General features: G+C 30.5%; 1 protein-coding gene across 1 annotated transcript in view; it reads left to right on the forward strand.

Annotated features, from left to right (window-relative positions):
* The window catches only part of LOC112688641 (nephrin-like), a 576,118-nt gene that overhangs the window by 549,201 nt on the left and 11,064 nt on the right, over positions 1–15,853 (forward strand). Inside the window, exons 6-10 of the mRNA XM_025561937.1 lie at positions 1,468–1,619; positions 8,216–8,378; positions 9,249–9,379; positions 12,158–12,317; positions 14,795–15,175. Coding sequence (XP_025417722.1) covers positions 1,468–1,619; positions 8,216–8,378; positions 9,249–9,379; positions 12,158–12,317; positions 14,795–15,175 — 987 coding nt within the window. The remainder of the gene's footprint in view (positions 1–1,467; positions 1,620–8,215; positions 8,379–9,248; positions 9,380–12,157; positions 12,318–14,794; positions 15,176–15,853) is intronic.

Here is a 15,853-nt window from a genome sequence, read left to right on the forward strand (position 1 = left end):
CCGGTGGGAGATTTTTACTTTTGCTGTATTGTTTTTGAATTAAAAAAAAAAAAAAAAACGATACAAAACAAAATTCCTAAGTCTGACGAAAGACAGGGTCGGACAAACAATAATGCGAAACCGATCTTTTGAACTCCTAACCAATATAACAATGTTTCTGAAAAAACGATTCTGAATGGTAGAGGTTGTCAGTTTACTTTTCTAAGAATGCTTGATATAGTGAAGAAACCAAATTTATTAATTAGGTTGAATACACACTTAGTGTAGGTATTAATTTTCACAAAAAAAAATTTAAAATTTGAGAAAACCGAAAATTTCAAATGCCCATTAGAGCATATATTTAATTAAAATAATTCTAAACTATAAAATTTCTTTAATGATAAAATTAATATAGTATAATGAAAATGTATTGAAGCATCCGATTTTTCGATTTTGTCAAAACTTAATTTATAACACTCATGAATAATTTGAATAATTCATACCAACTATATTGCCACGTTATATAAAATTTATAATTTTGTAATCAAAAATCGTTTAGAAGTTTATGATTTAAAAAAAATAAAAACTTCTATTAAAGCAAAAATCATAATAAAATAGTGTTGTTTTTCAATGAAAATTGACAATATTTTTTACGGAATTAATAAAATCCTACTGACATATTCATGGTTTGTATCGCCATAGTCACCTTCCTGATACTGACAATTAGAGTTATGCTACGGGAAATCATCTAACGATACCGGCATAACTGATATGTATATATATATATATACGTAGTATATGTATACGAACGAGTATAATCAACACTAAATTGGAATAACCTTTATTTGAAACAACGACCATCGTAATTTTCTATTTCTCCATTTATAAGGATTTTGAATCTCAGCGGATCAGGTTAAATATATGTTGTATATAATACATAACGGAGTCTCCCACGAGGATTAATGAAAACTCCATTACTCCGCCATAAATATATATTTATAATATCTCAGTCGTTTTCGCCGGCCAAGAAACTACAAGGGGGTTTTGCGATGAGCAATACAATCGGAATATGATATTTGCCTTTTTTTTATTTGCTCATTCAACCGTACTTGTGTATACAACGTTATCTTTTTTTCAAAACTTGACACAAATACAATATAATAATAAACGCAAAGTTCGACGCAGCACACGTTTTCGATGTATATCATAAACAATGGTCAATGTAATTCCGAGCTAAGTGGCCTGAAAGATGCATTTAAAAAATAAAATACCGCAACGAACGCAATACAAACGACAGTTTTTTATGCGTGTACAAAAGTTATACATACTTAAGTGTGCTTTTAACGTTTAAAAAAATGTAAAAATGGACGAATAACATACGTCCTGTGACCGTTGTATGTGTGTGTATGTGTGTGTATGTGTATGTGTGTGTGTGTGTGTCTGTGTGTGTGCACGCATAAATAATTATAACGGTCCGTTTGTCCGCAGTGAAACCGTTGGTTGTGCAAGTGCTCAGCAGCAGGCAGCCGCTCAGCGCCGGTCGGACGTACGAGATACAGTGCCAAGCGATGGGTTCCAAGCCACCGGCCAACATAACATGGTGGAAGGACAACGAACGCCTAACCAACGCCACGCAGACCGTAAGCATAATAATGATTGATTAATAATATATTTGAATAGTTTGACAAGAATTAAATGTAGTTGTCTTAAAGTTGTAAGCACACCTTATAGTAAGAACTGTTGTCTCCTACACAAACCTTGGCTTGTGGAGACAATAATTTAAATAATTTTTATTTGTATAATGTATATAAAAATGTTATTCTTAAATGCAATAAAGTTTTTATCATTATTATATGGCAAGACTTGGCCTCCAACTGTTTGTGCGTCCATCGCATTTCGTTTCTCTTTGTCGCGACAGAGCGAATGATGCCTTATCGCGCGATCCGCTACGGGACTTCGTGACCGTTTCCACCGACGCGAAAAACTTCTTCACGTTCAGGATTTCGTTAAGGACTTCGCGAACTGGTACATGAAACCGGGACGTTTTTCGTTACCCGAAACTAGTTGTTACGCGCATTCCACGCGCATGAAGCGACGCGTTCCGGACTTGTGCGTATAGTTGGGAGAGGTTACGGAACAGATCTCGGGGTATGACAGTCGCGTGAACACAGTCTGAACACGGTCGCACACAGGGAGATGGGACTCGGTGAAAAGTGATATGAGATAAATAACATACAAAATAATTATTAACATTACAATCATGCATATTATGTACCGTTCGTGGGCATTCCACGTGGACGCGCGCGCTCGTCTAGGGAATGTTTCTTACGAGATTCGTCGACGGTTTTATCGCCCGCGCCTGACGATTCACCCAGGGTTGTTATTTTTCCACGGAAACCGTCCAGAGTTTCAGCGTTCGAGTTAAAATTTAATTACGCTTATCAGTGAACAGTGCATTAATAAGGGTTTTCCGCCGAACTCCGCCACACGTAATATACATAATTAATTCGCGCAGTCTATATTATTACGTCAAGAGGACGCTATATATATATATAAATATATAAATGCGAGGTAACGATTTTTAGTTGATCCTTTGTGCGTGTGTGTGTGGGTGCGTCGATTCCGGAAAAAACGTTAAGGAGAAGAAAATCTCATAAACGGCAAGATTTTTCAATGCATTTTTAAAGAAGTTCACGTGCGACCGTTCCGTGTCAGTATATAGCTTTTTTAATTTATGCAATCAGAAAAGTTTTACCGCAACGGTTTTTGTTAGTGGCGAGACAAAAACTCTGAAACGGTCGTACGAATACGATTTTCACACGAGGTAAATGAGAATTTTATCTTCTAGTTATCCGAGTGGTACTTTTTTTTTCTTTATTCCAGTAGCTGTACGATGTAGTTAAGTATAAAAAATATGGCGTATATATATAACGCGTCCGTGCACTATCTACTGACGAGTGCATATTATACTTTCCGAGAAATCACTATTTACCCGTCCTTCTTGCAGTCAAGATAAAACTGTACCAAATGAACGGGATGAATTTCAACGTCACGGTGGAGAGGGGAGGGACCGCACGCACAAACAAATCTGTGTGCCGAGTGCTTTAGTCAGTCCGGTTTCGAAACAATTCGAATAAACACCGAGTAACAAAGACCAGAAACTTATGGTTAGAAATGAATACGAAATAGAATCGATATGCATCAATACTCCGGTACGATCGTCAATTAATTGATTGATGCCCATACGTTAGGTTATGATTATTTAATTTGTACAACGAATAATAGTACCGAATAGATGTTAGGACATAACGGTAAACAAATGCATTGTACCCGATGACCTTAAAGGGATTGTACAGTAGTACAAAGTAAAATAGTATGTCATTATGTTATACGGCTATGGATATAAAGTAATTAAGTAATTTTCAATCACTTACGTATCAAGTGTTCATGAAAATCGCTTTCAGGCTACGAGAACAAGATATTTTTTAGTAATTACGTCACGAACGACAAAGCAACGTAAAAACAATACGGAAAGGAAAACTAAAATTAAAATATGAGAAATTCACAATTCAATACATTGCGATTAGATATCACTAAAAAAAAAAATGGAATTGTAAAACGATTGTTACTATTAAATAGAAATAAGAGTGAAATTATTTAACTTAATTTAATAGTTGCTGTTATGCGTATAACTATTTTATATTTTCATGGCAATCTCATTCGAATGACTAAATCCTTTATTTTTACCTATTTGTAAATACATAGATGGTTTTTATTATATACAGACATCTCATTATGATATTTATGATATATGGCGTATGGCCAATTTCATTAGACATCACTATAATCGTTTACATTCAAGAAGAGTACCCGCACCATCATAATGAAAACAGGTTGCGGGTAGAAGATTACGAGACTAATCAATTTATAAACGTAATTATTAATTATTCATTTTTATCGTAAAATAACAATGATCGAAAGTGATTGAACAAAATGAGTTCCACTGTTATTTAATATATTGTTTTGCAAAAAATTTAAAAAGTCTAATTGGATTTGAAAAATATCTTTTCCATTTATAGTTATTCAAGTATTAGCGAATACAATTTTAGATATTTTAATAAACTAATTAGTAATTATTCATTTATTCTAAAAAATGTAAACGATTAATTGTATTTCAAAAATTAATAAAATAACAGTAAATACAATTACTTTCAAAATTAAAATAAGAAAAATCAATTGACTGCTCAGAAAATTCCACTTACAAAACAAGTTTCTATTGCAAGAATAGTTTACCCGTGACAATAATAGAAACCAATTATAATATGTATTATTTTTTGACAATAGGTATGATACTATGTTTTCTATAAGAAAGTATTTCTCGCTTTCATTTACGTTTCCAAAAAAAAACCAAATAACACATCTGTATAATAATATGAAATTAATGTTATAACCTGAAAATATTGTAAAATATAATGATTTGAACTCAAAAAATATTAAAAAATTACAGTCACAGTACTATAACACAACAACGCATATTCAAACGGTAAATTAATTGTATTGAAATTAAAGTTTTTAGAAAAATAAAGAGAGCGTTTGTCAAATAAAAAAATGGAAATAAACTTTATTTTTTTAAACGAATTATGTTTTTAAAATTATATTTTATTTAAAACCTAATACTATTTTGAATGGAAATCATGGTCGGTCTTGTTTGATTTGCTTCTTGAAATATTTTGCTCGCGTAATCCAAATTGTTGTAAAAGTTCCAAGTTAAAAATTATAAAACATTTATTATCAATAATATTCCGTGGTTCGATCAAACTATACTCCATTTTATAACTCATTATAATTCAAAACAAATAGCCACAAAGAAAAATGCATTTTGTATCAATTTCAAAACGAAATGTAATAATGTATAATTTACACGTTGGATAAAAGATAAATTTATTGAAATCTATAATATCTTGTTTTATTTTACTTGAAAACACTTTTATGAATAAATGGATAACTCCTGTACAGTATATATTTATCGTGAACATATTGCGATAAGAATCTGTGAATGATTTATTCATGTTATCGCGATACTATATATCATTGATAAAATTTGATTGCCAAAGTGTTTAGAAACTATTTTCATGGACATCGAATACTATACATAATTTTACGCCATAGTTTTATTTTACTTACCATATTTTTTCTCTTTTGGTTGTTAGAATTACATACTTTTCATTAAATTAGTTTCTTTCTTCTTAAATCGAATTACATACAAAATATTGGTATTATAATGCCAAGGAATTGGCAGCATGTTCAAAATTAGAAGTTCTGCAAGCTTTGAACTATTCGAACCTTGTGGTATTATCGATTTTACTATGTTAGTTATAAAAGTCTAAGAAGATAATATTATTTACCGAAAATAATAGCCGTTGGAGTTTTTATATTACCAATGGCTGAAAAAAGTTTTTTAATATATTACCATTTGTTTACTATCAATAGGTTGCAAAATTAAAAATATAAAATAAACTCGATTTATATTTATGACCCGAACAGCAGATGCTGTTTAATTTTCCCCTCGGATGGCATATTTAACTTTTTGCCCGCAAACAAATATTTAAAAAACTGATCAAAACAAGCGACTTCGAATTGTTGATTTTTTTTTTTAACGATAAAGTCTGTACAACTAAGATATACATAAATTAACGTCAGTTTATGAATATTACGTTATTATTTGCGACATTTTACGTAAAATGTTTTATAACTCTTACACTACTAAAATGTTAAGTTATTTATTTAAAAAAAAAAAAATAATACATTTACAAAAACCATATTGATCATATGTGTGTGTGTGTGTGTGTGTGTGTGTGTGTGTGTGTGTGTGTATGTGTATATTTGTATACCGAACAAAAGCCGAAAAGTCTGTCATTACTCAGTGTTACTCGACGTAACCAATCCATGCGGTCAAAACTTATTATTTTGACTCGTGGCTGGGTTTATTGCGAGTACGTTTCTAGAATGTTTTCGTTTGAGTTGCGTGAAAAACTAAAGAAAAGTGAAAAAAAAAAAGTCATTTTTATTTTATTATATGAAAGTGAAATGATATATATATATATATATATATTTATATTGTTTGCAGTTCGTTCGTGAAATATATTGTTTTATAAGTTCAAAGAATATTAAACAATATATTAAATTTAAAAATAATTTAAATAATTTATAGCACATGTATAAAACCGAAATAAATGTATTTTACATCCACTATACATATACTACTTTATATTTTATAATACAAAATCTGTTATAATTTATATAAACATACTATTGATGGGAATTATTCGAACATTTGAATATCTGTATTCTATGCTACAATGCAATACGTAACAAAAATTATTCGTTTAAGTTTTTGCGCAACACAAAACGTTCAATAATAATATTATATGGCTTATGGTGCATAAAGACCTGCAAGAAGTGGATTCAAAGCCAGCGATATTTACTATTTGATAGGACAATTAAAATACAAAAATAGAAATTGTGCAAAGTACTCGAATATCATAATTAAATTATTATTAATACAGTATAAACTATAAATCACTATAGCGAGCATCGCTTAGAAAAAAATACTGCTTACAATAAGCAAAATGTTAGGTCCCGGCATGGCACATATGATTGTATGTTAAAATATACGTCTACAACTAGTATGGTTATTACGAGTTATTGGCTATAACGAATAAAATAAAGCTAACTACGAACAGGTACCTGCAAGATAAGACTTATTTTTGTATTTAGGTCGATTAATCATTGACATACATTATCTTTAGATGTGTAGATATGGATTACTTATTGATAATAAATAGTATAAAAAGCTTGTTATGCAAAAACGGATAAAACAAATTAGGTACTGTAGTATCGAACACTCAAATGATTCGATTATTAGAATATACATTACATTACTAAAACATACGTATGGTATATGTTATTGTTTGAACTTTCTACGCTCATCTTACCTGCGACTTTGTTATTATATTGATAGATAAAAAAACAATTGTAATCGACAGATTGAAATTTCATTCAACAAAGCATTCAGATAGTAACAAAGACTAACTGTTTATTCACTTAACAAAAACTAAAAACTAAAAACTTGTTTTTTCCCATATTAAGGCATTTCCAGTGATACAATTATGTGCATTTGCTCTATATTATTTTACAGCTATTGTACATTATATTAAAAAATAATAATATGGTTGATTAAGTAAATATATAAATTTATAAAATCTGTTTCAGTACAATTTAACTTCATAAAGTGTTGAAGAATATTTCCTAGAATAGATGTTACTTACTTTAAGTCTCGCTTAAAAGCCAAGCGTAAAATACTTTATGGTCGTCTTCACCTGCTCCGTCCCATACTAAAATCTAAAATGCCTATTAAAACAAAAATACTTATACACAAGTCCCTACCGAGACCAATTTGTGCTTACGTAATTCAAATTTGGGTAAATTCTAAGCATTTTCAAACTTACATTATTCAGTTATTTAAATCCATTTATTTTCGTGTCATTACTTCAGTACCTTGATATGTTTGAAATAACTCCCTATATAATGACCTCAATAAAGAAACTGAAAGTCAATTAGTAATAAAATATTATCTAAACCTCCATCGCAAACTCCATTTTCATTTAAACCCTCTAATTTTTCTTCTTTCTGCTGGCAATCTTCTTGATAACCCAATGCGTTAATTAAACCATAAATAGTGTTGCGATATAATTTAATGAATGAAAAATAAACAATATTAAATGTATATATATATATATATGTATTTATAAAATCCATTCTCTGAGGGCTCTATCACTGGATGGTCTCTCTCCATTGATATTTTTCAAGTGTTTGTAAATTATTTTAACATATTATCTTACTGTGTAATAGCATTGATTGTTATTTTTTTTTTTTAATAAAAAGAAGAACAAGTGTACTATATTGTTTCACAATAACAATTTACCGTAAATATTTATAATTTTATAAAATAATAAAAATGTATTTTAAAATAAGTACTTATTGATTTTTATACAAAATCCTTATATTCACTGTTCATATTTTACTATGGATAAACTTTAAATTTGATAGTTACACAATTATTACCATTGTGATATTTCCAACAAATAAATGTATTTTCGAGTGGATTAAAAAGATTTTAAAATTATTTAAATACATGTATTTAAAATTTGTTTGTTTATTGTTTTTTTCTCGACAGGTATCACCCGATGGCAATGTTACATCGTCCAAATTAACGTTCAAACCGACAAAATCTGACAACGGAAAATCATTAATATGCCGAGCCGAGAACGACCAAGTGCGACAGCAGTTAGACAATTCAGCTGGTAAAGTGGAAGATACATGGAAGATTGATGTGCACTGTAAGTAAATTCAAGTACATAAATAAAAATTGCTTTTCTTGAATAACAATCGTATATGAATAATTTGAAAGTATCCTATGCATTGATTGTATAATAATTTAAATAAAAACTAAATTATTCTTTCATGTCGTCAAACTTTAACAGTACCAAATCCTTACGAAATATAAATTAATTTAACATTTTTAAAGCTTAACATTTATGTTTAATAAAATTACCAGATTTAAAATATTACTCGTTATTTAAAGATTATTTGCACCAAGTATTATTGTGCTACTAGAATCATTTTAAGAAAAATTTTTTAGACGCCAATTCTTAGTTATACAATAAGGTCTTACTATGTTTGCTGATATCCTAAACAAATATGATATATCCCTATATGTAAATATAAATAGTTTGTTATGAACACTTAAAACAAGATCAATGTTTCTACAAAACAAATAACATATTTGCTACATATATATACATTTTTTAGCTGAATAATAAATAATAGTTGTATTGTGTATATAAAATATTTTAAATCAAATAAACCTATTAAAAATGTATTTAAAAAAAAAAAAAAGTTTGATAAAATATTAAAATAATTATACGACATAATAATACAGCAAAATATAATAGAATATATATTTAAAAATTAAATTATTGCATTAAAAAATCTCATTAAATGTTTATTTTTTTATTAAAAATAACTAGTTTGTAAAACAATCGGTTAACTTTTATTCAATAAATTTGTACAAACATTTTACTTGATCTCAAATAAATATAGTATAAAGTGTAAACAATACATTATACATGTCGTATGTTCATTTGTGTTTCAAGTAATTTATGTTAAAGATTCACTCATAAAACTATGCCCCTACTCGTATGTTTCAGACGTGCCGTTATTGAAACTGGCATTAGGTATTAATATGAATCCAGCCGACATCGAAGAGGGTGATGATGTGTATTTCGAGTGCAAAATTGATGCCAACCCGCTATCATACAAAGTGATCTGGAAGCATAACGTAAGCTATTCTTGTTGATATTCTATTCGTTTTCTATATTAAATACGACATTCAACTACGTTACTAATAAGATAAAAGTATTCGGCAGTAAGTTCTGTTTAACTCTTAGCGGTAAAAAACACGTTTGTTGTATTATAGAATTTAAAATACGAATTACATTTGACCCTCTGAAAGCCATTGTATTGTAAAGTGTTGGCTATTTTTCGTACCTACAAGTGGTTTTACGGTTATTGCTCTCCATCGAGAGTATTTTTAATAATCGTTGAACGATAAAAGGGTAGATTGGAGAAAAATGTCTTCAACAGATCCTACTCATCAAATAAAACTTTCCGGTAGAAATAACAATACGTTTTAAACAATAATAAAATCAAAAACCTCAAAACTTTCAACACTATAAAAAAAACACCAAAATCTTTTCTACTCAGAATATATGCAACACAACATCTGATCACAACTCTATCGTCATCCAAACGAGTTGCACCTCAATTAACATCATCTTTACCGGTACTTCCATCACCCTCGTTGCCACCAGTCACTGATTTCCTGTTATAACTATCGTGCCATGCGCTACGAAATATCGATATCTCTAATATGTCGTCAACACAGATCAGGAGGAAATTAACAATATAATAAAAAACACAAATTATGCAATATAATATATAATTATAAAATGTCAAAATAGGATTTATATAGTAAAATTATTATTTTAATACGATTTATTAATTCATAATTGTCGTACGAAATATTTTTTTATTATTTTCTTAAAAGTAACTGCCCGCTAATGTTATATTAATTACCATCGACGCGATTCATTAAAACTATAGAGGAAATCCATCAAAAGCGTAATAATTGTCTGTATACGTAACTATAAAAATTGATTTTGCTTTTACGTGTAACAAATTGGTATTGGACGAAAAAACAAAAACTTAACGAAATAATTACAGCGTTAAAGAATAATAATTTCATGTGAACCATAACACTAACATCCATAAAAAAAGGAAGACGCGAATTGTGTTTGTAAAAACCTCGAGACACCAAATAATTTGATTATTTTTCTAGAAAAAAAAAAAATTACTTACATACCCACTTCTGTGTTTCAACGAAATTGAGTGATTGTACAGAGAGGAGCATAAAACAGACTGCTTTCTTTCAAGAAACAATATTAATGAAGATAGTTGAAACGCCTTTAGAAGCTACTCACAGGCATACTCGTAATGGCAGTTCTCAGAGAATATCTTAAGATGACGCGCCATTGCCCTTCTCTAAACACACCTTCACCGTGCGATCATATCTAAAATGTATAGTTGTGTATATTGCAGTTAGTGATGGAAACCCCTTATCTCCAGAATCAACAAGTTAAAGTTATTATGACTGAGAGTCTTTATGGTTTTTACATGCATAAAAAGTCCTCGTGAATTAAAGACGTTTCGCTCGCACGCGCAAGATATCGAATAATTAGCAAAAAAAAAAAAAAAATAACCACGTGCCAATCTTTTATATTTTAGCCGTTAACTGCAATCTGTCAATGTTATGCCTACAAATGGTCTTACTGAAATGTACTAAAATATTTTGAAATACACTGGTATATTTTAATCAGATCCATCTATGTTTATGTATAGCGAAAAAAAATTAATTTAATATCATACCCAGTAATACTGGTAGTTACAAAGTTCTTGATTGAAAATATTTCATCTAACATCAATATTAGATTTTCCTGGAAAAAATAATCAACTTGTAGATTCTATGCATCTTATTTCCACAAGAATCTTAGTAATTACTTTTCATAACTTTATGTTTAGGTCATCACGTGTACGTCCAATTGTACTTTTACAAGATATTTTATATTTACTACTGTCATTCAAAGACAATTGCTATCCTACGTAAAATAATAATTGACAGTCAAAATAATTAATATTCAATAACCTATAACGTTCTCCAATAACAATAATAACAGATCCATTCTCATTAATAACTTAAAATATTAAATTTTATAATATATTTTTTTTCGCTAAATATGCATACTATTGACTAAAAACTTAAAAGTTAAGTTAAAATAATTATTTATAAGATTTAAGCTTAGTTATAAACTAATAATCTAACTTCATACAATTCATATACTATTCAATATACAGGCATATATTAATGTATGCAATATATTTCTATTATAGAACAATTATTCAACTTTAATATTTAATTTAACTGAACTAGCTGTATAGTTAGGTACCATTGTAATATATAGTATTGCTAAACATTTTTTTTTTTTTTTTTTTATAAAAATGTTATAGGTGTATTGAATATATAATATTATCTTTACTTAAACCCCACCTTTATAGTCTTATGCCTAACCGTATATGCTTCATTATTTTATAATATTAATTTAAGATCCATCATTCATACAGTGTGCATGAAATGAATAACTTTAACCGTACTAGTAAGGTCTTAGTAATTTATTATAGTTAAAATATGAACGGAAATAACTCCCGTGTCGCAAAATGAATATGTATACACGGTTAAAAGAAAAAAAATATGACATTTGAGTACTCAAGTCACGTATTTTTTTTTTATACATATTATATGTGTATACTTCTAATTAATATATATATATATATATATATATATATATGTGAGTGTATGTATGTATATGAGTTCCTATCGCCAAATTCCTTCATTTTTATGGGAAAAAAAATATATATGTTTTAAACACTGTACTCATATACATGGTAATGAGTGCGTCTTAGTAATGAATACCCATGTTTGTTTTCTGTTCACCGAACACAGGGTCAAGTGGTCTTGGGAAGTACAAAAAGCGGCGTGATTATAAATCAAAATGACCTAGCACTTCAGAACGTCAAGAGACAACAGGCGGGCAACTATTCGTGTTTGGCTAGCAACGTGGAGGGAGATGGCGAGAGTAACGTCGTCCGACTAATGGTCATGTGTAAGGGCAATTATTTATGATATAATATTTGTTTACGCGAGAAAATAACAGAGACTAGCAATATAAAACCCATACACACTCGTGCAACAAAACATGTTACACGTTAGAAAATGCATTATTGAATTGTTCTAAAAAAAAAAAAAAAAAAAAAAAAAAAAAAAACAATTTCGTTTTATATTTAATACTTTTCTTCTTTTTTTTCAATCGATAACAGATAAAAAAAAATGTATTATGTAAAAATAATATTAATAATGAAATCAATAAATATTAAAATAAATAAGTAAATCAAATATTCATCTTTATTCGGCATTCCATATGCTGATATGAGTATATTAAACTGAACGACTAAAATGACGGTTGTAATACTCGTAATTTAGGCAAACTTTGTTGACACATAACGTTTCCAGCTAATCCAGTTATAAAATATTAAAATATTAAGTATAAATATTATATACAAGATATGATATACATTACTTACCAAAATACGGCTAACGGAGAAGAAGCCATTAAATTTGTAATCATTGCAATCACTTGATCGATTTCAATAATTAATCAGTGGATTTATAATGATAAACTGCTGTTATAAAATGTATTTACAATCAACACATTTCAACACAATCAACACTAAAGGTAGTTAGATAAACACAACAATTAAACAAAATAAAATCTGTTTATAATACATTATAATACGTGCTAAAGTGCCGTACGGCACTCACATACGGCGCTCACATTCGACCGCACGTTTCAGTTGATTACAAGGACGTAGCGAAATTGCCAACCCATTGCCCCGTGTTAGACAAATTGTCATTTATCTAATCTGATAAACGCCCTGTAAAAATAGAGAAAAAGAGTTTTAATAAAATTTTCTACGAATTCTCATCATATATGTAATACACTGTGTGTGTTAACTGTAGACCATTGGTTTTAAGTATACATGTTACGGGAAGAAAAAAAACCCTACAAACAAACAAATTAATGGAACGTTAAAATTAAAGTCACTTCCCTAAATTAGAAAATTAACACATTTAATGTCGGCCTCGGTGAAATAATAAATTAAATATTATTCATTCGGTTGTAGTGATGACTTTTTTGTTGAAAATTAAGTAAATAGAATTGCATAGTGTGTCATGTTCAAACAATTATTTATGTTAATAGTTAATTATTCGTGTAACGTCATATTTTTTATTTTGCACATTGTACATCATTTTTTTTTTTCAAATTTTGGTGGCCTCTAATTAAATTAAAACGAATATTATAATAAATATTTCTATAATTAATATCTTTAATATATAGAAGTAATATAATATAATAGTATTTTTAAAAATCAAAATAATATTATCATTTTGTATTTGTATTTAAAATATTTTATGGATTTTGCTTTTTTGAATAATTAAAATATTTTTAAATCCAGTACATCTGTTACTTCAGTACGATAGGGATTTTATTTTTCATCCTTTGGGTTTAATGTCAATAAAATACCAATAAAATACCATTATCAATCGTATTACCGTATTTCAGATCAACAGAGTGTAAATATTAATACTTCTATACTTATGACAAAAGTATTTAATTTTTATTTGATTTACTGAGTTAACGTTCAACGGAATCGAAATGATTTTTCTCAGTATTTAAATTAATAAAACTAAACGTCAACGGGGTTGAACACTTAAGCAAATATATGAGAAGTATAATTCGCACTAAAAATGTCCATTAAAAAAAAGCTATATTTTAATAATAGCTGGTTTTTTTTTTTTTTTTTATCGGGTTAAATTTAATTCCAATAGAGTTCTATAATCATCAATTAATTTAATTGCTAACCGTATAAGTTACAATAACACGTTTAAATAAATAAAATATCAACTCGGTGTCTTTTATTTCCTGTACGGTTCATCTTAACGATCGTAATGGCAATAGTAAAATTATACAACGATCACAAAGTAATTGAATAGAATTTCTAACAGTTGAATAATTTAGAGAAAAAAACGATCGTCACGCGCACACTACCCCCGTTCCGATTCGTTGTACCGTAATACAAACAAATAATTACAATTACAAACATTTTTTTATAAACCGAGCGAGATATCAGTATCAGTGTGTAATGCAGATACGTGAATTTAGAGTGGTGACCCGATCTCGTCGAACACCGTTCGGTGTAATATTACGTTGACTAATCCGAAAGGTACGACCGTGGCAAAGCGATTGAAATCGTTTTCGGACGACAGTTAGGGTTCAACTAACGGGTTATTTTTTATTTTACGCGATAAAAATAACCATGCCCGCGGACAAGAGCCGGGGTGTTACGACATGGGTGCGACGCACAAAACTTTCAGCTGTACGAGCCGGTTGTTGAAACGGGTACCCATTTACGGTGTTACGCGGTGTTAAAAAAAAAAAAAAAAAAGGAAAAAATTAAAAAAAAAAAACAAAAATGAATAAAATCACTTACGTTGTTTGGCTAACGCTGCGGTTGGTTGCAGACAAACCGGTGTGCAAACAAAATCAAAAGCTGACGTACGGCGTGGCCCGGAACGAGAACACGGAAATCGTGTGCGAGGTGGACGCGTACCCGGCGCCGGAAGTGTTCAAGTGGACGTTCAACAGGACGGGCGGCCCGGCGTCCGAGAACGGCAACAACGAGGTGGTGCAGCACACGGGCAATGGCGGCAGCGGAGAGGGTGGCCGCGCGGGTGGCTCGTCGTCCGCCGGGCTCGGCACCCTGTCCTCGGTGCTCAACTACAGCCCCACGGCCGTCGGGATGGGCGGCGTCGCAGACAACGATTACGGCACCGTCACCTGTCGCGCGTCCAACACCGCCGGCCAGCAGATGGAACCGTGCGTGTTCCACGTTATCGCCGCCGGTAAGTAGTGCAGCGTTCGGCAGCGGTTTTCCGTCGTGTTCGCATCGACGAGAAAGGGTAGTGTTACGAACCGAAGGGCTCGGTGGGATGACCGGGGGCAGCTCCACGTTTTCTCGCACTCCGATGGAGAACGAAACGGCCGTCGTTTCCGCGTCGACCAATTTCCGATCGTTGTTTTGTTACCCGATGCAACGCGAATGGTTAGGTTTTCTGGTTGTTTGTGTTCCGAGCGTAGAAATACAATTCGTCACCGGTTTCAGGCGTAATTCAGACAGCTACTGTAAATAATACAACTTATAATTAATTTTTAAGATTTAATCGTATATATTAACTCGTATGTATCCTCGTTAACAAAAATTTCCAACATTCAAAATAAATCTCGTCTGTAAAATGAGGAAAAACGGAGCTCTTAGGTTGTTCCACCGAACCATTCGAATGTAACACTACTATTGCCGGTTATTATTACTCCCCCCCCCCATCCTCATCCCCATTCAAATGTACGATATACGAATGCACTCGTCGTACTCCGGTTCCGCGTTCTAGGACTATTCAGTTTTCGCAAATCCGAACCGTACATTTAAAACGTTTAGTTTGTACAGCGGCGCTTAATGTTTCATTTTAAAATATTTATAACCTTTGCGTACAGTGTATTATACGAATAAAAATAATTTATTGTAC

The sequence above is a fragment of the Sipha flava genome, unplaced genomic scaffold (assembly GCF_003268045.1).
Source record: "Sipha flava isolate LNK unplaced genomic scaffold, YSA_version1 3_pilon_pilon, whole genome shotgun sequence".
NCBI classification, from domain to species: domain Eukaryota; kingdom Metazoa; phylum Arthropoda; class Insecta; order Hemiptera; family Aphididae; genus Sipha; species Sipha flava.